At 43.9% G+C, this 27,014-nt stretch overlaps 1 protein-coding gene across 2 annotated transcripts in view; it reads left to right on the top strand.

Annotated features, from left to right (window-relative positions):
• Window positions 1-27,014, top strand: part of LOC127635447 (cell adhesion molecule 2-like) — a 558,530-nt gene that overhangs the window by 505,365 nt on the left and 26,151 nt on the right. For both annotated transcript variants that reach the window (XM_052115510.1, XM_052115509.1), the window contains exon 7: window positions 26,636-26,797. In XM_052115510.1, the coding sequence (XP_051971470.1) occupies window positions 26,636-26,797 (162 nt within the window). The remainder of the gene's footprint in view (window positions 1-26,635; window positions 26,798-27,014) is intronic.

Below are 27,014 nucleotides of genomic sequence, written 5' to 3'. Positions count from 1 at the left end.
GGACATACCAAATACTAAGAATTTCTGAAATGCATGTCCATTTTTACTTACTTTGTTATGCTGATAATATAATTTATATTTTAAAATATATATATTGAAAAACTAAGTGGTCTCAGACTTCTGGTTCCCATTATATTTTCTCAATGTATCTCAGTTGCTGTCACGATTCCCTTGTTGTCTGCCCTGGGTTTCACTTGTCATTGTTAAATGTACTACACTTCCCAGAATCCACCTGCCATCACCACTGCCATTTTGTTCATTGTTCTCACCTGTGTCTAATGCAGTCATCACTCCCTGGTTATTTAAGCCCTGCTTTTTGTTCACTCCTTGTTGTTCGTTGAATGTTGTCAAGCCTGATCTGTGTTTCCCTGCCTGAGTTCTTAGTTTATGTTTGTTTCCCCATCGAGGGTTTTTCCTTTGTGTTTGTTTTGATTTTGCTAAATAAAGAAGTCCTGCATTTAGATCCTCTCTTCTCGCTGCCTCATTCGTAACAGTTGCAACAAAATTGGCATTTTAAGCACATAAATCACACTTTCAGTTAAATTAATGTGGTATTTAGGTATTTAAAGGGATAGTTCACCCAAAAATGAAGATTCTCTCCCCATTAAGATTTTTTAGAAGAATAGCTCTGTAGGTCCATACAATGCAAGTGAATTGTGACCAGAACTTCAAAGCTTAAAAATGCACATGAAGGCAGCATAAAAGTAATCCATAAGAATCCAGTGGTTAAATTGATATATTCTGTAGCAATATGATAGGTTTGGGCATGTGCGTAGAATATGCAAGTGATGCACAATTTTTTTTATGGGGCAAATGTATTGATGTGTAAATACAAATGTTACAATTCACTGATCATTCTTTTTAGCGATTATAGCAGCTTCTCAATCACCTCCTTCATGAACTCTTCTTGTAGCATCATTTCCATGGCGACCATATCACCAGCTGCACCACATAGCTGGTGCAACCAATCTTGGGCATGAACTCAACTCATGCTCAATTCTCCACTCATGTTTTACTGTGATATCAAGCAATGTTATTTGTTGTGTGTGTGCCTGATCCACCAGGGGGATCCCATACTGTCAAAGACACTTTAAGTAGTGTTACGAACATACTGATGGGGGCCCTCATGCAAATTTTTGCTTAGGGCCCCAAAAAGGCTAGGACCAGCACTGTTGTGTGGAATCTATTGTTGTGTTTGATGATGATCTATGATATTAATATGGTATTGTAGCACATCTAAAAGCGGAAGAAGCTTTATTTTAATTACACACGCATTCTGCACTTGCACTTATTACACGCAAATAAATTTGCTCTTTTCATCCAACACTGAATCACAGTGGGTGACACAACTGTAACAGAGCAAACCAGTTAATTTGCCCATTTTGACAATTGTGTGAGTCACTCACGGCAATAATGGCAGGCACAAGGAAAAATTCGTAAAAAAAATGTAATTTCTTAAAGCTTCCAATCTCCACTGAATGATCATTAGATATAATACAGTAAGTAGCCTACTGATTCTTTAATCTCAGAGTTTAATGGAGAAGTAGGTCTGTAAATTAAATTTAGCCATATAATTTATGTATTATTGCTTGGAAAGATGGTTTATAAAAATCTAAATTTATCCAACCACAGAGTGAGTGTTTTTCTCTGGCTATCTGCTGTTACATTCTGCTCCACGAAGGCAAAAGGCAGTAACTATGGCAACACTAAAACTGAAAAAAAAAAATGTACTTCAAAGTTTTTTGATATTCCAGCAAAATATTAATTATCAAATTTTTTCCCTTTGTTTTCTCTGAATCTTAGGATAGTTGAGCCAAACCCGTCTTTCGTAGGACAGATCACTGCAGTTGTTACCTTTTGGTGCTATTTCTAATTTTGTTAAATCAGTTATGTTAAATAAAATGTTTTAATTAAAATGTTTTACCAGTTACCGGTAATTTAGATGTTACCACATAAAGCACATTTTTAGGTTGACATTTAATTTTTTCTAAAGAGACCCCAGTCATAACTCAGTTTTGACCAAATCTGTTGTCGCTGTGTTTTGCCTTTGAAGGTCAGTATTGTTGTTTAACAATATTTATGTATTTGGTTTTTTTTTACCAATTTCGCAAATATACTTCATGTAAAAAAAATGAATCGGTTAGATTGTTTTAGGTAAAAGTGTGCTTCATACAGATACATATAAATGAGCTCCTTTTTTAAAGTGAAAAATATAATTTAATATGACTATATCAATCTTATTACTTCAAGTTATACCATCTTTTTTAGGGTTAGATCAGGTAGAAATTAATCCTCAATGTAAAAATGACCCCTTTCATAGTGTAGGCCATATGACTAAAGCTTTCTGGTAAATGAAATTCTGTGTGCTCTCTTTTAATTTGATCCAATATTGGTTATTACAGCAGCATAAAGTAGATTCTGGACTTAACTACTATAGAAATATACATCTTATATACTTATGACCGCCTTGCGTTAAACATTCTGCCCCCCTCACTTTTTAAATGATTGCTACGCTCCTGGGTGTGGGTGAGAGACAGATCAATATTTAAGCCATTTTTTCCTATAAATTCTTCTCCCTGCCCAATAGGTGGTAAAAATGACTTCAGTATTGATCTGTTTCTTACCCAAACCTATAATAATGCTTCTGAATATATAGATTAAACCACTGTCATATGGATTACTTATATGCTGCCTTTATGTGTCTTTGGAACTTCTGAATTTTGGTATACATTTGCACTGTGAGGACCTACAGAGCTGAAATATTCTTCTAAAACTCTTTGTGTTCTGCATAAGAAAGAAAGTCATGCGCATCTGGCATTGTACGAAGGTGAATAAATGCTGAGAGAATTTTCATTTTTGGGTCAACTATCCCTTTAAAGGTTAAATTAGGTAACTGTAGCTACTCCATAGCATCTTCTCCACAGATCCATCAGTATTGATGCTCCCTCCTAGTCAGGCAGGAAGACACATAGGAAAGCGAAGGATTTCTCTAAGTAGCCAAGTCTATCTCTCTCTCTCTCTCTCTCTCTCACTCTCTCTCTCTCACTCTCTCTCTCTCACACTCTCTTTCTCTGCTCTGCATACCACTGAGTGCCTTTGTCACATATTTGTTGTACTTCTAAAAATACAGCGGTTCTAATTAGTGATGAGACTAAGTTTCCCACGCTGACTGATTATTGTGTCTTTTGTGGATGGAACCTTGGGGAGAGGCCTCCACAGTGAGGAAGGAATGAACCCCAGAGAATGAAGTAGAACTAAACAGTGTTTATGTGTCTTTGTAATGACTTTGTTTGGATAAAGTAGCTTGTTTTTCTGTATATTACATTACAGAATGATTTACAGAACTATTCCTTTAATTTAACTTAATATTCAACAATGGAGGCTGGAGTTTCCTTATTTTTCAGAGCCCAAGTCCCACAGTCTGTTCTTATGTGTAAGATTCTTGTTACTTTGTTGAGAGAACTGTACAAGCAATCAAGAGCATAAAAACCCATTGTATCCCATGAGAAGCTATTAAAAAAATACCACTTCAAGGTAGCACTTTGAAGAAATTGAGAGTTTCTATGGAAGTACTTGTGAGCGGGTATTTCTTGATTCGTCAGGGCACTTTTGAAAGCTTTTCATAATTCTGCGTTCAGCAAAATCCGTCAAACCAGAGCTTTAATCCGTGACCAAAATAAAGAAATAATAGGAGTACTTCAAGCCAGAGCAAGAAAGTTTAGCCTCTTATCAGTGTCTAACCAAGGGTTCTCATATTTTTGACTCTGAACAGGAATCCTGATTAAGTGTCTTATCAGATATTACATCCACGGTCAATCCCTCTGGTCATTTGATAAACAGACTGAATTTGTAAGCACGGGAGGATTTTGAGAGCTTATTTCATTTCATTAAGAGATCAGTGATGTTTCAGATGAGAATGGCGAACAAGTAAGCTGCTTTGTTTAAGATTCTTTTAAGAAACTGATCTCTTTACATGCAACTCAGTTTTGCTGTAGTCTTAAATTACAGATACGATCTTCATGTTCATTAACAATCACAGTCTTTGAGTAAGCTTGGATGTTTCCTTTAATTAACAGTGATAATTTTATGCCTGGCAACGATATACAAGAAAACATGCATTTAACCTTGGCGAATGTGAGAAACATTTTGATGTTTTAATGACAAAACAACTTTCAGATGGTCTTCATACTTATTCCCTCAGTATTTCTTTAGAATTCTGTTTTCAAGCTGTTACCTGATTAGTTAAGCTTTATTTTTTCTTTAGTATTGAGGCCAGGGACAAATATGACCACTAACACTGAAAAATTCACTTCCTCTCTGATTCTGAGACCCCACTGCAGCCATGGTGTGTTTTTTTAGATGTGTTTTTGTAATATAGGTGCAAGTTATTAATTGTTTATCTGCCATAGAAACCAATGTAGGCAGTAGGCGATAAGGCAGCTTTTGGAACAGAGCCATAACAAAATATGACACATTTCATCAATCAAAATTGCAAGAGCAGTATTACCTCAGAATTTGTGAGCAGATGGTTTAACAAGAAAGTAGCATGTGGTAAATATATTTAGATAATGTCGCATGTAGCCTGTACTGTGAACTCAGGAGGGGTTTGCTAAGATTTCTCTGTCAGTCCACAGTCTCATATACCATAAAGTTTATGGGCTCTCAGTTGATTGTAAAGTGTCAGTCTTGGATATTTTCATCATGAATGTGTACAGTGATGGATGGATCCAATAAGACAAACACATTTCAAGGATGCATGAAAGAGAGTGTGACTGAAAGAGATGCAAAACACATACTTACACAATGTAATCAACAAGACCCAAAGAAATCAGAAGTAGAGTTTTGTGGCTTTCAGTCCATGTATGTTAGCTTTAAGGCAATTTATATGCCAGTGTCCTGCTCTAACTACGTATTGTATTAGGAAATATGTCAACACAGAACTAAAAACTCTGCTGCTCAAGTAGTTTCATGTGTTTATGAAGTAGGCTTATAATAAAAATAATACAAAGGAAGTAAATGTGCATTTTCGCAATGTCAGTGACTTCTATCTGGTTTATTTGCTTTCATGTCAGAGAGGTAAAAGTCAACTAAAATATATTTATTTTAGGTGCTGATGAATCCAATTGGTCAAACTATTGTTTTCTTTTTCTATAGTATAGTGTTTCTTTGAGAGTGTAAGTCAGTTCTCCAAGAGTGAAGGGCGGTTCTTTAAGAGTGTAGGGTGGTTCTTTAAGAGGGTGGTTCTTTGAGAGTGTAGGGTGGTTCTCTAAGGGCGTTTTATTAAAGAGTGTAGGGCTATTCTTTGAGAGTGTAGGTTGGTTCTTTGAGAGCGTAGGGTGATTCTTTGAGAGCGTAGGGTGATTCTTTGAGAGTGTAGGGCGGTACTTTTAAGAGTGTAGGGCAGTTCTTTAAGAGTGGAGGGTGGTTCTTTAAGAGTGCAGGGTGGTTCTTTGAGAGTGTAGGGTGGTTCTTTAAAAGGGAAGGGGGTGGTTCTTTGTGAGCATAGGGTAGGTCCTTGAGAGTGTAGGATGGGTTCTTTGAGAGTGTAGGATGGCTCTTAAGAGTGTATGGTGGTCATTTTAAGAGTGTATGACAGTTCTTAAAGAGTGCATGGCAGTTCTCTAAGAATGTAGTGAGGTTCTTAAATAGCATAGGGTGGTTCTGGTGGTTCTTTAAGAGTGAAGGGCGGTTCTTTGAGAGCATAGGGCATTTCTTTGAGAGTGTAGGGTGGGTTCTTTGAGTGTGAGTGTTCTTTGAGAGTTTTGGGGCAGTTCTCTAAGAATGTAGTGTGATTTTTTTAATAGTGTAGGGAAGTTCTTTGAGAGTGTAGTGTGTTTTTAAGAGTGTAGGGTGGTTTTTTAAGCATGTATGGCAGTTGTTTGAGAGTTTAGGGCAGTTCTCTAAGAGTGTAGTGTGGTTCTTTAATAGTGTAGGACAGTTCTTTGAGAGTGTAGGGTGGTCCTATTAAGAGTGTAGAACGGTTCCCTTAGAGTGTAAGTTAGTTCTTTAAGAGTGTAGGGCGGTTCTTTGAGAGTGCAGGGTGGTTTTCTAAGAGTGTAGGGTGGTTCTTTAATAGCATAGGGATGTTCTTTAAGAGCATAGGGTGGTTCTTTGAGAATGTAGGGTGGTTCTTTAAGAGTGAAGTATAGTTCTTTGAGAGCATAGGGCATATTTTTTAGAGTGTAGGGTGGATTCTTTGAGAATGTGTTTCCTTGAACTCCAGGTTTACATAATGTTAAGCTGATTTTGTAATCATGTCAAGCTTAACATTAATTTGTTGTGAATAATCTTATCTTAAGCCTTTTTTCCATGTATGGCTTAAAAATCAATTTAAGTCATTTATTTATAGAAAACAGGCATACTTATGTCATACAAAAAAAAACACAAATTGGGGGGTTGAATTTCCATAAAAAATAAACACATTGTGATATATAGTTACAGTACTATAAAATTCAGACTGCCCACTCCTAGTTTGTGCATGTACAGGAATTTGCACACAGCCTTCTTACCCTCACAGCTTCCTTTACATCATATCTAGAGCAATCAATCAATAGTCATTAAAAAATTTATTCTAAAATGCCTCCTGTCCCTTGGCAGAAAAATGAATAAAACATGGACCTCAACAACATTTTCAATCAGACCTCACCACAAATCTCTCTGACAACCACCTTATTCCCCATCTTAGTGTGTATTTTAGGTTTATGTGTACATATTAAGATATAAACCTTTTACAGAACTTTTCAATGGTTTTTATAATTCTCTTTTATTGCCTGTGTAGTCTCCGAGAGTGAGAATGTTTCTCTGTATCCTCCTCAAGGATGATAAGGGTGCTCATCTATCCCCAGACCTCCTTCAGGGAGGAGAACCCCCCTGAGGAGAACTATGAGAACTTGTAACAGATTAGCCGACAGGAAAATCTCCAGAGCAGATGAAAGAATGAGAGCTTGACCTCAGAAAATATCTCTCATTTTAACAGTTTGAATATAAAATGGCAGCATGGAAGTCATTAAGTCAGCATGCAATGTTGATTTAACAATTTTATTGTCAATGTACACACAATTGTAGAAACACAATGTGCATGTACGTATATGTATGTACATCATTTGAAATAAGACGATTTTAATGTACTATATAAGCATACTCTTAAACAGTGGTTTTTAATGGGTAGCATGGGTAGGTCTGTTCTGATAGGGTAATGGACAGCAGGGGACAACCAATGCTAAATGCAAATAATAAAATGCAACAAACCAGATAATCATGAATTATTTGAATAGCTAGCTAAATAAATAGGCTTATCTACTTCTAAAAAGTTGGAGAAAATATTTTGCATGTCTTTTGTTGTTGACATAAAAGGTTGTCCAATCAAGCTCCACGTTACTTTCGGTGCAAATTCATATGTCACTTGGTATAAACCCACCAAATTAGGCAGATGGCAACTGACTGGTTGTGTGACCTCCAAAACTATGAACAAAGCTATGCAAAGTAATAGCAAATATGACCCAGACTGCATTAAATATGGGTTTACTTGCCACAAGGACAAGGTTTGTGCAAACAACAATGCTTTTGGGGGGATATGTATAGGCTAACAAGAGTTTGAAATGCAATTTTGTATGATAAATACAAAAACTTGGTTTTTATTTTGGGATGGGTATCCACATGGTGTCAAAAAAAACGAGAAAAAAAAAACACTGCCTTAACATTCACAATGTAAATCTCCCTTTCCTGTCCACTCAAACCATTTAATGAAACTAAGCTGCAAAAACAGGTCATTCATGTTAACAATGTCACAAAAGTGAGTACATTATTAAATGGCCACTCACATATAAACATCTATTCAATGCTCAACACTTGTCAATTAGTCACATGCAAGTTTCCAAATCAGTTTTCTAGTCCTAACAGAGGTTAATTACATATGGAAGTGTTATGGTTAGTACAGTTGCAGAAACAGCTGGTTTACTTGTAAGGGTCTGAGAGAGGGTGGAGGATTATCATTTAAAAAATAAATGATAACTGTTGTCTGCTGTCCTGCCTAACATTAAAAGTTAACTTTTATGAAAAAAGGCAGATGCTATTTGCACACTGGTGCAAATAATGGTACATGCTAGTTACACTCCAGGGTAAATAGTGCCAGATATTATTTGCACCCAAACCCTGGTGAAAATAATGGTAGATACTAATTGCACCCTGGTGCAAATAGTGTCAGATCAGATTGCTAGAGTTGTGGTACTTGAGTTTGGAGTACAAGTCACAAGTCCAATTTGAATGGACTTGGACTTGTCATGATGCATTTTTACTCAGACTTGACTCAGACTCGAGCCTTTGGGACTTCTATCTGGTTTATTTGTTTTCATGTCAGAGTGGTAAAAGTAAACTAAAATATATTTATTTTAGGCGATGATGAATCCAATTGGTCGAACTATTGTTTTCTTGTAGTGGAGTGTAGGGTGGTTTATTAAGATTGTAGGGCTTTAATTCAGTGTAGGGTGGTTCTTTGAGAGTGTAAGGCAGTTCTCTAAGAGTATAGGGCAGTTCTCTTACGAGAGGTTCTCTCGTATTGCGTAAGCTAGCTTACGCTACGGGAAAGATTCATCTTTTCTGAGATATTGAAGCCAAAAAAATTATCCTTAATTTTGTATCCATTGTCAACGCAGTGCGGCAGCTGCAGACCTTGAGCGGGCTAGCTAGCGAGCTCATTGGTTGCTCTGCGGCAACTGCTGCAGCCTATAGACGAGCTTGGGCGAACTCGCATCCAATGAGAGGCGTCCGGCGCTCACTGCATCAAAGCCCGCCAAAAAGGGCGTGACTAGAGTGCATATAAGCGTAGTTCAGTAGGCTGGAACCCTGATTTTCATCTCTTCAGCGAAGCTCTTCGCATCACTGAACTGGAAGCCGCGTCGCCATTCGAGGGGCATCAAGCAAGCGTGGACAGCGCTCGAAGAAGCCGGCCGTCTTCGCCACCTTCAGCCGTCCTGCGAGCTACGCCATCCGGCGGCGTATCCTTTTAAAAGCAAGCTAGTTCTTAAAGAACTTCTCAAAAGCATACTGGCGTCTTTTTAAGATGCCTCGCTCCACTTGCGCCTCATGCGCGCTCCTCTCAGCACCGGAGACCGCCACATCATCTGCGCTCTCTGCCTGGGACTGGGGCATGCAGAGCTCGCCCTCGCCCGGCGGATCGCGATCTCTGCGAGGAGCTGCCGATGTCGACCCTGCGGGCTCGACTCGAAGCGCTCAGGACCGAAGCCGCCGCGCGCCTTCCGTTCAGCCGCGCAGAAAAACGCCGCTCTCAAAAGCTGCGGAAACAGTGGTAGAAGCGATTGCCTCGCCGGAGCCCATCCCTCGAGCATCGCCTTCACCCTCCCCGCCCACCCGGGACGCGCAGTTGCCGCCGAGCAGCTGCTCTGCTGCCATCTCGGACGAAGAAGCGGAGGATAAGGGCTGTTCCATCATGGCTTCGGACAGCGAGGAGTGGTCAGGCTCACTTGCCTCCTCCTCGGCCCAGGAATCCAGCAGGACCCGCGCCGGAGTCGAAGGGGAACTAACATCGGTGGACGGCGCCACTGAGAAGGGCTACGCTTCCATCCCTCCGGTCGAGGATGCGGTAGCAGCATACCTTTTGCCTGCCCTCCGTGAGATGGCGGTCTAAACCAGTGCTCCCGTCTAATGCCTGCAGAACAACTTCCGCCTGTGTTGGCCGCGCCTATTCCGCCGCCGGCCAAGCTGCATCTGCTCTGCACTCTATGGCCGTCCTACAGATCCTCCAAGCGGACCTTCTGCGGGAGTGGGATGAGGAAAGCAGGCATCCAGAGGCGGTTGCGGACATACGGAGTGCTACGGACCTCGCCCTCCGCGCTACCAAAGCTGCAGCCCAAGCTATAGGGAAGTGCATGGCGGCTGACTGTGACCGAGAGACATCTGTGGCTAGCGCTAGCCGGCATGGGAGAAGCAGGGCTCTACGTTCCTCAACGCACCGCTCTCTCCATCTGGTCTCTTCGGCTCCGCGGTGAGTGGTATCATTGACCGGTTTTCAGAGGTCCAAAAGCCACACAAGCCATGAATCTCTTTCTGCCTCGTCGGCTAAGCTCCTCTGCAGGCCGCCCAGGTGAGCCTCCTGCACGAGCCTCTTCACAGCGCCCAGCTCAACAAAGCCAGACTTCTCAGCGTCGACAGGGCGGCCGCCCTCGATCACGCTCAGACAGCCGCTGCAGACCGCCGCCCCCCCGCGGGCCTCGGACTAGAATTGCGCTGAAACCTGAACAACCGAAGTCCTCCTAGCTTTGGTGACAAAATGTCGGATCAGTCCCGCTGCGGCCGGACCACCGTCAAAGCTTCACCCCCTGTCAGTCCCCTTCCTTCAGGCTACTACAATGGTAGATTCAGCAGCCAACAAGCCGGTGTTAACCAGCCGCTTGCCTGCGCTCAAACGCCGTTTTCACGGCGACCCAAATAAATCTGGTAAAGAGCAAGCATGCCATATGTGTACAAAATGTGCCCACAACCCAGTGTTCACCTCTACACACAAGCATTACACATCCGGTGTCCATACCAGAGAGCAAACATGTCTTATGTGTAGAAAATGTGCCCACAATCCAGTGTTCACCCCTACACACAAGCATTACACATCCCGTGGCCCTATCACGGCACACTCACATAAAGCGGTTCACGAACCACTCGAGTGTTAGGGTTAATAAGCGCACCCACGAATCCGTCGCGGCGCCCATTCTCTGGCAGCTCTGTCACACAACCAGCCTTATGTGTAGAAAATGTGCCCACAATCCAGTGTTCACCTCTACACACAAGCATTACACGTTCCGTGTCCCCATCAGAGCACACTCAAAAGCGGTTCACGAACCACTTTCGAGTGTTAGAGTCAATAAATGCGCTCACGAATACGTGCGTGCGCCCATTCTCTGCCCGCTCTGTCACACGGCCAGCAAACACTTCTCTGTATGTAAGTCCCGTGCCCGTGACTATGCTTGCGTATCACTTAACAGGCGTGACTCTTTCCCCATTCACCTCAATCGGAAGTCACTCAACAGAACAGCCTGTCCATGCTGTCTGCGAGCAGTCCAGCATAAGCACAGTAAGCGGCTCACACATTCTGTTCAGCGGCTGTGTCGCGGCAATCAGAGCGATTTGGCCACTCACCCTCTAACATTACGCTTCAAAGCGTGGGAAGATATCCCAGGGATATCCGAATGGGTGTTAAGCACAATAAAACAGGGCTATTTACTACAGTTCGATCGCCGCCCTCCTCGCTTCAGAGCCGGCTCGAAACTACTGTGAACACGGAAGCTTAGCGTGCATGCTTCGTTCAGAAATAACAAACCTTCTGTGCAAAGGGCCATAGAGAGTGCCGCCTCCCTGAGCGAGTCGGGGTTTTACAGCCGTTATTTTCTTGTCCCCAAGAAAGACGGCGGCCTCAGACCAATATTAGATCTCAGGGTTTTGAACGAAGCGCTTGCAAAAGACCGTTCAAAATGGTTACAACCAGCAAACTCCTCGTGCATGTGCGCCAGGGGACTGGTTTATTTCTCTCGATCTGAAAGATGCATACTTTCAGATTCAGATAAATCCCGTCACAGGCCATTCTTGAGATTCGCCTCGACGGCCAGGTTTATCAATACACCGTCCTTCCGTTCGGCCTGTCCTTAGCACCCGTACTTTCACGAAGTGCATGGGCGTGGCGCTCACACCCCTGCTGAGTCAGGGTTTGCGAATTCTGAACTATTTGGACGATTGGCTGATTTTGGCACAATCACATACGGAGCTTCTGTCTCACAGGACAGTTCTCCTCAGTCATCTGAACAGTTCGGGCCTTGCAGTCAATTGGACCAAGAGCTCACTACAGCCCAGTCAGACAATTTCCTTCCTTGGAATAGAACTAGACTCAGTGGCAATGGCGGCTCGCTTATCTACACAGCGGCGCCGTGTGCAGCGACTAGCAGCGTCATTTCAGATGAACAGCCTCACACCTCTGAAGAAGTTTCAGAGAGTGCTAGGCTACATGGCCTCAGCCGCAGCAGTACTTCAACTGGGTTTACTGCGCATCGCCCGCTTCAGCATTGGCTAAACACCCGGCGTCTCGCCGGGCTTGGGCCACAGGCCGCCAGCCAATCAGAGTGACTCAGACCTGTATTTCAGCTCTGCAGCCCTGGACAGTGGCGAGTGGTATCAGCGGGGAGTGATGATGGGAGCTGTATCTCGCCGAAAAGTCATCTCGACAGGCAGCGTCCAACACGGGTTGGGGCGCGGTCTCGCGAGGGCTCTCCGGTTTTTGGCCTATGGTCAGTTCAGGAAAAGCTCCTTCACATAAATTGTCTGGAAATGATAGCGGTCGAGTACGTGCTCATGCGCTTCCTCCCGATCATTCAGGGTCACCACGTCCTGGTCCGCTCGGACAACAGGTCTGTGGTATCCTATCTAAACCGTCAGGGCGGTGTCAGATCCAGGAACCTCTTCCATCTGACGAAACGCATACTGAGTTGGTCCCAGCACCACCTGCGCTCGCTGAGGGCGACGCGCGTGCCAGGCCACCTGAACGACAGCCCAGACAGACTGTCCAGAGACAATATTCCCCCAGGGGAATGGTCCCTGCACGCTCAAACAGTCCAGTCGTTATGGCGCATATTCGGCAGAGCAGAGATAGACCTCTTTGCGTCAGAAGAGAACTCTCACTGCCCAATATTTTTCTCGAAAAGTGAGGACACGCTGGCCCAGGACTTGCCCAACCGCCTGCTTTACGCCTTCCCTCCCGTCTCGCTATTTCCACAGGTAATGCAGAGGATCAGGGAAACGCGCCACTCGGTGCTCCTCATAGCCCGCGCTGGGAGAATCAAACATGGTTCCGGAGCTTACGCGGCTGTCACTGACAGCGCCGTGGCCCATCCAGTGAGAGCAGATCTCCTCTGCAAGCTCGCGGAGCGATCTGGCATCCCCACCCAGAGCTGGCGCTACACGCGTGGGTGATCAGCGACTACCCATCGCTTTGCCAGAAGGAGTAATAAACACCATCATACACGCTAGAGCCCCCTCCACGAGAAGACTCTATGCGTCAAAATGGTCTGTGTTTTCAAAATGGTGCACCGACAGAGACCTGGACCCACAGACATGTGGGGTGACGCCGTTGCTCGTGTTTTTACAAGAGCTGTTGGATAAGGGCAGATCCCCATCCACGCTCAAAGTGTATGCGTGGCGGCCGTCGCGGCGTTCGCTGAACCCCTGCACGGCCAGTCACGGGGTAAAAACGAGCTGGTCATCCGCTTCCTCAGGGGAGCTAGAAGGATGAACCCTCCGCGCCCCCCATCGGTTCCTATCTGGGACCTTTCTATAGTTCTCGATGCTATGAAAGCCCCCCCTTTCGAACCGCTTCAATCCGTGGATGTGAAACACCTCTCATTTAAAACCGTTTTTCTAACTGCCCTATCATCAGTTAAACGGGTGGAAGACCTTCACGCGCTATCTGTCAGCGCTGCGTGTCTTGAGTTTGGACCAAGTGACTCCAAGGTCATTTTAAAGCCTAGACACGGCTACGTCCCCAAGGTGGTCGGTACTCCTTTCAGAGCACAGATCATTTTCCTTGTCGGCGCTACCAGCATCTGATAGCGAACGCGACGCCAATCTCCTTTGCCCAGTCAGAGCACTGAGATTGTATACTGCGCGCTCCGCATCTTTCAGAAGCTCCGAGCAGCTTTTCGTTTCGTTCGAGGGCGCACCAAAGGTCTCGCCGCCTCGAAACAGACACTGTCCAGATGGATAGTGGAAGCTATTGCTGCCGCGTGCGGCGTCAAAAGACCTACCATGCCCGCTAGGCATTAAGGCTCACTCCACTAGAGGCATGGCCTCCTCGTGGGCATGGTCCAGCGGGATTTCCATTCACGACATATGTGTGGCAGCGGGCTGGGCTTCCCCTCCACCTTTGTCAGATTTTACAATCTGGAAGTACCCGCTCTGCAGGCTAAACTGCTAGCGGTTTAATACGCTACAGCTCCCTGGTGAGCTGCATTAATGGGACACAGTCCACACAGACCGGCACCGCCTCTGTCTATGTGCTTATGTACTACACACACACTGGCCCGCACTCTTGCCGGCCAAATATTAATTCCCCACTCACAAGGGCTCCCCGGGTCCCCTTAATTCCCTGGGGCTCATGCAGTGGATGCTTGGCGCGCGCGGCGTTGACAAAGGGTTCCCGTAGCGTAAGCTAGCTTACGCATATACGAGAGAACCTCTCGTAAGAGAACGAATCGGTTACTAGCGTAACCTCGGTTCTCTCTAGATGAGGAGCAGTATTGCGTAACTCAGCCGTGCTCACGCCCACGGCGATTTTTCGCTTCATTCAATGAAAACCAGGGTTCCAGCCTACGAACTACGCTTATATGCACTCTAGTCACGCCCTTTTGGCGGGCTTTGATGCAGTGGCGTGCGGACGCCTCTCATTGGATCGCGAGTTCAGCCCAAGCTCGTCTATAGGCTGCAGCAGTTGCCGCAGAGCAACCAATGAGCTCGCTAGCTAGCCCGCTCAAGGTCTGCAGCTGCCGCACTGCGTTGACAATGGATGCAAAATTAAGGATAATTTTTTGGCTTCAATATCTCAGAAAAGATGAATCTTTCCCGTAGCGTAAGCTAGCTTACGCAATACTCGTTCCCTCATCTAGAGAGAACTGAGGTTACGTTAGTAACCGATTCGTTCTTTGAGAGTGTAGGGTGGTTCCTTAAGAGTTTTTGGCAGTTCTTTGGGAGGGCCTTTTTATTTAGTCCAGCCGAGTTCATGACATTTGTGATTCAATTAAAATAGAAATAACAAAACAGAAATTTATGAACACATCTCTGTCTGCACACTACATCTGTAAGCTGTATTATCCCCTGAATTCTTAGATATAGCCAGAGTTCTTTCACTGTGTTTAAGCTGACAAACGCACACACACACATACGCACATGCACAGGCACACTCATCAGTCAACCAATACACTTGAATGTCACTACAGCAACTAATGTATAACATCGACTACCGAGATAGCTGGCTTGACAAAAACATAAAGATGGGCATGTATCCAATGTAATAGAAACTAAACAAGGCAGTTTCACATGTCACAGGACCTGACAACTAGTAAAATTGCAAGTGGCATTTGCGCAGCCAAGACGGTGCTCGCAATGCGGTTTCATCGTGGTTAAAAACTTAAAATCCAGCACCTATTGTGTCAAGTCACACACATCATGTGTCTCACAGTTTACTAAAAACAGCATATTGTAATAAAAATAGAATTAATATTGGATAGTAAGTCTTTTTAGGTGTAATTTATTTATACATGTAGGCTTCTGTAGTCTCTTGTGGTCCACACAGTGTTGTCAGCTTCAACTGGTCCATAATAACTTGATGAATTAACTGTGAATCTTTTTAAATAGTCAGGGAAATAAGTGTTATTTTACTAAAGCAGACAGCGACTCTAAACAGATAAACAGCACCTATTTATTATTGATTGACTATTTTCAAAGCATTGACCAGCTGATTAAAATACATTATTTTACAGCATTTGTTCACCATTCACAACATTCAACCATGCACAATAAAATATTAGGATATTTGTATTTATTTTATTTTTATTGTAAAACCACTGAGTAACTTATGCACGTCATTTTTTAGCCTACATCTCTGACAATTTTGAAGCACAATTCTGTTAAATTTTCTTTGGTTGGTGTTTTCCGCAAATTGACTAGAAATCATGTCCGTGACGACATGGACCTAATATTATCAGTGGGCTTCTCCAGTGTTTTTGGATGTAGCATTTGCAGTCAAATCATGAGACGTAACTTCTCAGTGAGTGCTGATTACTTCTTTTTACTCATTCGTTTGTTCAGTATTTTACCAAATCAGTTGGCAGATAGAGAAAAAGATTTAGAAAGAAATCTCAGTATATACTATTATTTCTTAAGATAGGGATAATTCTAAATAAACAAAATTAAACTGAATTGACAAATAGAAATAGAAAATGTTAAAATTTGAAACATAATAACACTGTTTGTAATGACTAATGCAGCTTTCACTTTCTTTAGTCTATGTTTATGTGGAGGGGGAAAAGCAACAAATAATTGAAATGTCAACAGAACACAGTAAGGTGTGTGTTGAAGGACAGTTTTGTCTTCATACACTTAAAGCATATGCTTTCATTCTGAAACCACTTTGAAGTCTGTTCAGCGGGATACTAATCACAAAATGTATACCGGTATATGAAATGCAATGTGTTTTTGTTACTTTTATATTGACAAACTGTTTTTCTTAATTGTGAAGTTTAAAATAACCTTAAAATATGGATGTTGAGTTTACAGTTACAATTTTAATTCAGATTATTGAACAGATTAATATCTTGACTTTGACTCTGCCTGTTATGGACTCAGTCTCAAGTCCGACTCTGCCCCTTTTGGACTCAGACTCAAATCGGACTTGATTGTTTAAAGCCTCAGACTTGACTCGAACCCAACACTATTTGCACTATTTGCACCCATATTTATATACTAACATACAGTATATGGGAATCACTACAGTATGTTTATTGTGTTTATTTTGAGATTCCCACAGACACACTACTTTAACCCCTACTCTTAAACCTAACCTTAAACTCGCCTTAGAAAAAAATAACCTTGGTTTTACTACATGGTATCACCATGTTTTTTTTTTCAATTTACAGTTACCACAAAATGAAGCATGGTTGCTATATTACCATCATATTTTTGTACTAACACTATGGTTAATTGCATTAAAACTTCGGTTTTTGCCAAAAAAATAAATAAATACACGGGAACTACAATATTAGTAATACTTTGATGCTATGTGCACACAAGCAATGCAGAGCCACAGGAACGAATGCAATCGACAGACCTCGCCTCCAGACCAAACCCTTCTCTGCACTCCTCGAAATTCACCATGGTCAAATCACTGTGATGAAATAATTTTTTGTATAAATTTTTAGCTATTATTATAAGTAGTATTAAAATAAATATTAATAGTAGAATCAGGAAATCAGATAGGAAAAAGGGTAGTGCAAAACGGGGCAATACACATTCACACACCGTCTTTACACCCCACACCGCTGCAGCGACATCTATTGAATACTTTGTTCTGGTTTCACCAGACTATTGGGTGCAAATAGCTATTTACTCATGCTAATAGACACTCAGAAAAAAAAGGCTTAAAAATGTTGCACATAGAATGGCAACTCACTTTGTCTGGGTCTTGTGTGTTTCTCTGTGGTCAGTGCCTCTAGGGACAAGCTGCACACATCCAACCACCAGTAGCAAATATCTGCTCAGTCTTGGCTGATGAAAATTATAAACAGACAGGAGTCTAGATAAAAGCTCACTGCCCAACAAGAGAGAGAGGATGATAAAGAGAAAAAGCAAGAAGTTCTTAGAGCCGCTTATGATAGGTAGGGTGACCAGAGACAACCACTGAGTCTGAAAACACAGCGCTCCTCGCTGTTTAAGCTTCCACTTTCATCCTGGATGAAGGAGTCAAGAATCAGGGTTCAACTTCTCAGTGGTGGCTGAACTCACTAATCTCTAACATGTGAAGAAAAAGAGGTAATTCAGATGGTAGATTCTTCCTTTCTAGCATGTATTTGATCTACACAACTCTGCCAGCAACTGACTCAATTATGGACAACATCAGAAACAGCAATGTGGATATGTGGCAGTTTTTCAGTTTCACAAACAGAGATTAGGACTATGTCCAAAAAGTAACAGATTACTAGGCAGTGCTTCTGATCAATCAGTGAGTAGGGCTTCTGAAATATTACTGGATGGGACTTCGGAACTTTTACTTGGAGGGGCTTCAGATAGGTCCTTTTACTGGGCGGACTTCAGACTTATTATTATTGTAAGTGAGGCTTCTGACAGATTACTGGGACGGGCTCCTTTTTACTTGGATGGGCTTCAAACAGGTCATTGTGTTGGGGTTTCTGACCAATCAGCGGGCGAGGCTTCAGATCTTTTACTGGGAGGGGCTTCAGACAGGAAAATGTTTTGTGGGGCTTCTGACAGATAACTGGGTGGTGTTTCTAACTTGTTACTGGGAGGGGCTTCAGACATGTTATTGTGTGTGGCACTTCTGACCAATCGGGGGAGGGGCTTCAGATCTTTTTCTAGAAGGGGATTCAAATGGATTTTTGTTGGTGGGGCTTCAGACAGATTACTGGGTGGGGCTTGGGACCTTTTACTGGGAGGGGTTTCTAACAAATTAATGGATGGCCCTTCTGAACGACCAGGGGGCGGAGCTTCTGATCAATTAGTATGGGTGGAGCTTCTTACCGACTACTAGGCAGAGCTTCAGACTGATTACTTTGGTAGTGGTTTCTGGAGCCTCTGGAGGCAGCATTTTCCTGGTTTCATACGCAGCCTTGAAGTTACTCTCACATGCTTGTGTGGGTCCAGTGCAAGGTACTCTACCCAGTAATCAGCAGGCTTTGTACCGATTACTGGGTAGTGTACAGATAGATGACAAATAACTATGGGTTAATCTTCTTACATACTACTGGCGGGGATTCTGATTGACTGCTGGTTGGAGCCTCTGACCAATTACTCTGGGCGGGGCATCAGACAGATTACCTTGGGTGTGACTTCTGATAGATTATTGTTGGCATGACATATAACTGTTGGCAAGCTTCTAAAAGATCACTGTGGGTGGGGCATTCGAATCGATAGATTGCTGAGTGTGGCATCTGACAGATTGCAGTGGGTCTGGCTTTTTTCACTGTAAGTGTGTCTCTATCAGCTGTAGGGAGTCCGTAGTAACAACACTGATAAAACAGCTTATCCTGGGATGCAGTTGCGTCCTGTCTAAGGTAATATGATCACACTGTCAGCACCCAGAGAGTGTGTTGGTTGACATTTGTGTGTGTGTGTGTGTGTGTGTGTGTGTGTGTGTGTGCACGTCTGAACAAGATCATTAATTCCCACCATGCACAGACAATCACATCAACAAATCCCATCTCAGCCTGGTGTATTTGACCCTAGTGAGAGAAATGGCAGTGGGGAGACTGTTTGTGTGGATTAGAGAGATAAAATTGCAAAGCACCAGGCAGAGCTTCCACATTGAAAACCACATTGCCCAGTTATGAAGGATATTTAAACAGACAGAGAGCCACGGTGGTGGGGGAAGGGATATGTGTTGAGAAACTGATATTTATAGTGGTTTTGGAAGGATTGGGGTGCAGTTGTTGAAAGAATATTGACGTTATCTGTTTTTATGTCTCTGAGACATAAGGATTACCATTAGATAGATGACATGACCATTCAGTCTCTCATTGCAGAGCTCCACTCACGTCTGGAGAACCAACAAGTCTCTCACCACAGGCAGTAGGTTATTGTGCATAAATAAACATAAACTGACACCAGTGGCAGCTGCTGGTCTTTCAAAGAGGGGAAGCTCATTTTCGGCCTACATTATAAACTTATTTACCCTATTTTTTGCACTAAATCAATCTTAGGTGTTGATCTGCCCTGCTGTTTAATTCTAATTTTTTCCTCGTAAGGAAGACTTTCAAATGGCTTCGCCAAAATCAGGTCGACAATATTAGCACCGTCTGCCATCGTGCACAGTTTCACCCGTACGACGCTAGCCTAGCCTACTGTATGAATGAATGAATGAACGAACGAACGAACGAACGCTCTAAAACAAAATATATTAAACTTGGTAAAACTGAAACAAGGAATGTGGTGTATAATTGTGTGAAATGTATTATGCAAACTGACTAGCAATTTCGCCAAACAAATATAAAGAAATAGGTTGCAGCAGTTTGTCTTTCGACTACACTTGAGAAATCCGCGATGGGACTGAGCGCGAAATAGCTTCAGTGACTTCTTATAGTACAGATTCGCTGTCAATCAAAAGGAGATGCAGTCTTTCGACAGATCCTCCAATCATCACGCTGAAGCCCGAGTCCGGGCCAGCCCACTCCTCATTCACCCCCAGAGACGCTGAGCGTCCGTGGGCGGGACATAATCGCAGCACTTATCCAATGACCATCTATTTTCGAGCACTGAAAAAACTGTTCAGAGCAGCCCCATTGAAGTCAATGGACGCTCGGCTTCAACAGGGAAATGCACTGACGCTACGGGAATGTATGAGAAGTAAATCGAGTCAGCCGACCTGCTATATGTAATGTAGCTGATTCTGAATGAACTCGTCTTCGAGATGAACGTGTTCTAACGCATTTTTAGTCAATAAATTGTTTACACAATAGTACATATTTGACCATTATTTTTTTGACATTGTAGGGGAAGCTGAGCTTCCCTTGCAGTCTTAAAGAAATCCCCACTGACTGACACATTTTGTGTGGAAATTCTGATCTGCTGCCTCTTTTTTAGCTCTCACCATGCCAACACAGCCAACAGCCAACTTCAGTCAAATATACACATAAATATCCATCCACTCAGAATGACCACTGTGTTTACCCTGAGAGCAATTCATGGTGATCTGATAAAGAACATTTTACTCTCTCTCTCTCGCTCTCTCTCTCTCTCTCTCTCTCTCTCTCTCTCTCTCTCTCCCTCCCCTTTCAGATTCTCTCTTTTTGTATATCCTGCTCACTCTCTCTAATGGGTTTCCTCCTGTTGTTCTAAAAACCTCTCCTTTTTAGGTGCAAAACAGCATTTGAATGGAGAGTTGTGCACAGCTGGAATGAAATGCTAATCTCTCCCCATGTTTTCTGTTTTCCTGTTCTCGGTTGCTCTCTGGGCACACCATATCCAATAGCTATCACAGAGTTACAGAAACATTTTCCAATTCCAAAAAGAGTGCAAATCATTGCCTTAAAACCTGAAATTAGCACTTTTGAGGGAATTCCGATTCACATTAAATTGTGTCCAACTCTGTATGTAAATACTCTTGCCAGTGTGTGTGTGTAATGAAGATTAGAATCTGTTTTAGCATTTTTGTATGCTTTAAATATGGGATTGTGTGTGCATTTGTGTATGCATGCATTTGAGATGCTCAACAACTTTTGGGCTGGTTTTTATTTCAAATCAAGAGAAGATTTCCCTTCCCAGTCTGCCCCTGCATCCAACTCTAAAGTGAAGAATATATTTACGTATGCAGTCACATCGCTGAAAAGCAGTGGGCGTTAGTTGTTAGTTCTACTGACTGTAACATAAATTGAACTTGATGTTAAGAAACTTTCCAAAGCATGCTGTGAATCTTCACAAGCTCTAACCATTGGCTGGAACCATCTTCCCACTTCCACATTTAATTGCTGGGAGTATTTCTCTACTCTCAAATGAAGGTTTTTCACTCTGTTCACAACCATAGAAAGTGTTATTTATCTAAACGCTCTTATGAACACACTAATAGTCTTTTGTTTTGTTGTTGTTGTAAATCCGGAATAGAAAAACTGTACCCCAAACCTCTTAAATGCTTTTCATAAGCATCCCTAGAGTAAGAATGCCCATAGAACTGGACCTTTCTTTATATGCATGTACGTTTGTATGTATGTGTGTGTGTGTGTGTGTGTGTGTGTGTGTGTGTGTGTGTGTGTGTGTGTGTGTGTGTGTGTGTGTGTGTGTGTGTGTGTGTGTGTGTGTGTGTGTGTGTTCAGTTTTCTAAATGATATCTTCTGCATGCTCAGATGCTCCTGGGTGGGTGGCGACACCCCCAGAGGATCCTGATTGACAGCTTGGCAGTGATAGCAAGACCGATGCTGGGAGTAGAGAAAGCAGAGGAGAGCAAATGAAAAGAGAGAGAGAGAGTGAGAAGGCTTGAAAGAAGTTGATTCGCATAGGCAAGAATTGTGGTGATTCATGCCTTTCAGTTGGTCCTGAATCTAAAGGTTTTGAAAGGAGTTAAAGCCTTTATGTGGCTTCTGTCTTTAATTCCACATACTCTATTTTCACACCGAACAACTGAATAAGATATGTTTTGCATTGTGTACTAATTCAGCTGTATCACTTTATAGCTAAGTAATTGATTATATGGGGAGTCCCTATAAATTCAGTTTATCACCTAGGGTGTCTGCAAGTTATATAATATATTAATGTTGTTAATGTTCTTTTGATGCAAGGTAATATAAAGTTTTACAGAGAAAATATAGCTTTTTATATTGGGTTGGCTCAGAGTCTATGAGTGTGTGTGTGCCAATGTTGAAAATGGTCTGGAAGTTCCTGTGATTTCCTTTAGTATTTGTATTACCACATTTCAAGATTCCTTGTACAATATGATGATTCAGTGTAAAGAGTATCTTGATGAATTTTCCAGTTCCCCGTCTGTCGCTCTCTCCACGTTGTGTCGGAGAAGCGACACTAGGGGTCTCTCTTGAGCGCCGAATATGCCTCTGATCCAATGAAAAAAGGCCAATGAGAAGTTGGCAGTCAGTATTTGCATACCCCGCCCCCAGACATACGGGCATAAAGGCGAGGCAAATACTAGAGTTCATTCAGAAATTTTCTTCGGAGCCGATGGTTGTGCATGCTGTTCGCGTGAGATCACACCAGTTCCTGTATTCCTCTGACGCTCTGCATGCTGTTGGATTGAGGGCGCATTACAGCGGCGATTTCTCCTTCTTGCACGGCAGTGCAATTGCCCCTGGAGCTCGACAGTGCAGAAACCCAACTCTAAGAGAGTTGTTTAAGAGAGTGATTTTCTCTAAAAGAGCAATACACAGCGGCGTTGAACGTCCTTTTCAGGACGCGTCTTTTTAAAGACGTGTTTCCGCCTCTGTGTAGTTTCCGGATGCGGTCGATTTCTCCCACCTCCTACGGTCAGAAAAACTGCCTGGCGTACCTGGGTTGCGATTACACGCAGGCAGCATTTTTATGAATTGTCTATGTTTTCAGTGCGAGAACATAGCCATGACAGCATTGCGGTCGTAGGCTTTTTCTTGTAGTGAGAGAAAGCCACTTCAGCCGCCCCCTGCGCCTCGCCTCTTTCCCACGGGATTGGGGCAGGCGCCGCGGGCGATGAAGGTGATTTGGGGATAAAGACGGGCTGTGTTCGCCGGGTACCCCCCCGCGAGCCTTCCGCCTCCCCGGTACGCTTGCTGGCTTCCGTCCGAGCTCGGGATGAGCGTTTTCTCTCCAATAAGGTTATGTTCTCAGTGCGAGAACATAGCTGTTGCAGCATTGCGGTCATAGGCTTTCTTTTGTCATAAGAGAAAGCCACTTCAGCTGCCCCCCGCGCCTCGCCTCTTTCCCACGGGATTGGGGCAGGCGCCGCGGGCGATGAAGGTGATTTGGGGATAAAGACGGGCTGTGTTCGCCGGGTAAATCCCCGCGAACCACCCGCCTCCCCAGCACACTTGCTTGCTCCCATCTGCTCGGGATGAGTGCGGCCCGCTTCACGGCCGGCCTGCCGGTCCCTTGAGTTCCCGGGATCGGATGACGATAATCACCGCTGCATCGGAGAGCCTTACAGCGGCGTCTGATGCTGATGACTCGTCTGCACCGCCACCTTCGGGTCTGCGCGCCCAGTCTGAGCCTGATGCACAGAGGTCCGATATGCTTCCCCGGGTACAGCGAGCGCGAGGTTGGACTGGAAAATCACGTCCCCCTCCCCCTCACGGCTACTTGTTTGGTTCCACGGGCATGTGCGCCGCTCACAGCCGCGCCCCACCCCCGGTTCCTTTCTTCCCGAACGTGCATGACGAGCTGAGCAAGCCAAGCTTCCTCGCTCCTCCGCTCTCACTACCCTCGGCGGTAGAGCGGTCCCAGACCACTCCCCCCCTGCATGCCATGGCCCCCCCCGCAGTCCACCGGGTCAAGGCTCCAAAAATGTGCACTTGTGTAGTCCTGTTCTTGACGTGCTGCAGGAACTGCACTCGAACACGCGATGGCCCCCCTTGTGGTCCGCGCCTCCCGACGGCGTACTACCTGCTCCACCCCGCTGCGAAGCCCTGCCGGGTACGTCAAAAGTAACTGTCCCTTTGGTGCCCCTAGCATGGAGATTGGATGCGTGGCTTTCACTTCCCAACCCGTCTCGCTGGCTGGCCCAGACCATCCGACTCGGTTACGCAATTCAGTTTGCCAGGCCCCCGCCCCCCTTCACGGGCGTCCGCTTTAACGCAGTGCACGGCCAACATGCCAGATTCCTGCGCGCGGAGATCGCTACTCTCTTACTCAAAGACGCGATAGAGCCTGTCCCTCCAACCAAAATGAAGAAGGGTTTCTACAGCCCTTAATTCATTGTACCCAAGAAAGGCGGCGGCTTACGACCAATCTTGGACCTGCGAGTTTTCAATCGAGCGCTGCTCAAACTCCTGTTCAAAATGCTCACGCACAAGTGTATCTTGACAAGCGTCCAGCACCTAGATTGGTTTGCAGCGGTAGACCTGAAGGACGCGTACTTCCACGTCTCAATTTTGCCGCGACACTGACCCTTTCTACGGTTCGGGTTCGACGACCAGGCGTTTCAGTACAAAGTCCTCCCCTTCGGCATGTCTCTGTCCCCTCGCGTCTTCATGAAGGTCGCAGAGGCAGCTCTTGCCCCGCTCCGAGAAGCCGGCATTCGCATATCGACGACTGGCTCATACTAGCCCACTCCCGAGAGTTACTATGCGCTCACAGAGACCAGGTGCTCAGGCACCTCAGCCGCTTGGGGCTTCAGGTCAACCGAGAAAAGAGCAAGCTCACCCCGGTCCAGAGCATCTCCTTTCTCGGCATGGAGTTAGACTCAGTCTCAATGTCCGCACGTCTCACCAACGAGCGTGCGCAGTCGGTGCTGAAATGCCTCGCCAAATTCAGGCCAGGCACAACGGTCCCTTTAAAACTCTTCCAGAGGCTCCTGGGGCATATAGCACCCTCCGCCGCGACCACGCCGCTGGGGTTGATGCATATGAGACCAATTCAGCACTGGCTTCAGACTCGAGTCCCGAGACGAGCATGGCGCCACGGCACGCACCGTGTGACAATCACCCACGCCTGCCGAAAAACACTACAACCCTGGACAGACCTCTGCTTTCTACGGGCAGGAGTGCCCCTGCAGCAGGTGTCCCGACGCGTCCTGGTCACTATCGACGCCTCCAGATTGGGTTGGGGCGCCGTGTACAAAGGGCACGCAGCCGCGGGCCGTTGGAGAGGGGCCCCGCTGCGCTGGCATATCAATTGCCTAGAGTTGTTGACTGTCTTCTTTGCCCTGCGGCGGTTTCTCCCGTTAGTTCGAGACAAACACGTCCTAATCAGTCAATTTTTCAATGGATCAGAGGCATATTCGGCGCTCAAGAGAGACCCCTAGTGTCACTTCTCCGACACAACGTCTCGTTCCCTCCATCAGGGAACGGAGGTTACATCCGTAACCTAGACGTTCATATTTTCCCTGCTGATGCATAAATTGAGCATGTTCTTTGTTCCCTATATTCATTAGAACCCCTATCCAACACAAGTAAAATGGTAATTTACTATGCATTCTTACAGAGGCACTGATATCATTTTGATGACAATTGTGAAATATTTGTTGAGCTTTTAGAGATGTTGTAAATTAATTGCCCTGAATTTGTATTGTAAGTGTTACTAGACAGCAGTGTGTGCAGCATAAGCTTTTAAACTTAGAATCCATTAGCACATTGAAACAACCAGAACAAAACAAAACACAATCTGTTGTTCAACGAATGGAGTTTTCAAGCGTCATTGGAGTACGGGGAGCTGTTTTAGTCTGATAAATGTGACAAACATAATACTATACATCAGAGCTAATGCATAGAAGAAATGTTATTGAATTAACATATTTAATGAGAATTTCCCAGCTAAACAGATGAACTTACATGCCTTAGTTAGAAAACATGATATAAACTAATTCCTGCTTTATTTGCCCCGAGAATTCAAGTCAATATAAGAACAGTTCACCTAAAAAATATATATATTTCTGTCATTATTTATCTCATGTCATTTCATGTCTGATTTTCTTTCTTCTTTGGAACACACACACACAATCGACTAGTATGTAAAAATGTACTTGCCAGTAAAGGTTTCCAGTTTTAAATTGGGCACAGAGGCATCACACAATTATCATAAAGGTTGTCCATATAACATGAGATATGTGTAGTAATGGGTTTGGAAAGACATGAGGGTGAGCAAATGATGACAGAATTTTCTTTTTGGAGACAGTTTATCTCTTTAAGTGCAGTAAAACAAGAATCCGATCTATATTTTTAGTTTTCCTTACAAATCTTTTACAATACAGTCACACTTTTACTTTTACAAGTTTTATCCTGTTTTGAATGTGAGAAAAGATTCCAAACACAGTGATGTGTGTCAGTGCCTGAAAATAATGAATGCTACTCAACTCTGTCTTCACTTCACCTAAAGTTTTCTATTGAAACATAAAGTCTTAAAAAAGGGTGGTGCATCTTTCAGGAACCACTACACTCACCTCTTTAAATTATCACTGTAACAGTGACTGTAATTATATGAAGCTCTAAAACACATGACAAACAAGTTTCAAACATGAATGCATGCAGTTAGAGTCTCCAGTTTCATTTATCACTTTTTGTGTGGTTATTGATTTTGGCTAGTGAAAATGCTGAGCAGCTAGTGACGTTGGAAAACTACTAGCCACAGTGACCGGTGAGCCAAAAAAAATATTTCAAACCCTGATGATGAATATGACAAACATCTTTGCTATGCCATAGATGTATAAACCTTTCAAATATGCCTCTCTCAGGTGCCAAAGAGGTGAATGTCAGTGGCAAGACGTTCACTGTGAAGAGTTCCCTGAGGCTCCAGGTGGATCGGAATGATGACGGTGTGGCCTACACTTGTCGAGTGGACCATGTGGCACTGATTGCCACCCCACAGCAGACCACTGAGGTGTTGGAGGTCCATTGTAAGTGTAGTTGTGCTGCAACTCAAGCCATCATCCAATGATGCTCAAATGCATATTCCATAATACAAGCCCATTTTTGTACTAACGATATTACATTCTGAAACAGTATTATTGAATTGTTTATCAAGTAATAGCAAAGTAACAGTTTGCAAAGTAAGATAACTCTTTAGAACTGCTTTCATTGAGGACATAATCTTTATTTGATTGAAACAGATCA

The sequence above is a fragment of the Xyrauchen texanus genome, chromosome 43 (genome assembly GCF_025860055.1).
Source record: "Xyrauchen texanus isolate HMW12.3.18 chromosome 43, RBS_HiC_50CHRs, whole genome shotgun sequence".
Taxonomy (NCBI): Eukaryota; Metazoa; Chordata; class Actinopteri; order Cypriniformes; family Catostomidae; genus Xyrauchen; species Xyrauchen texanus.
This window is presented reverse-complemented; position numbering and strand designations above follow the sequence as displayed.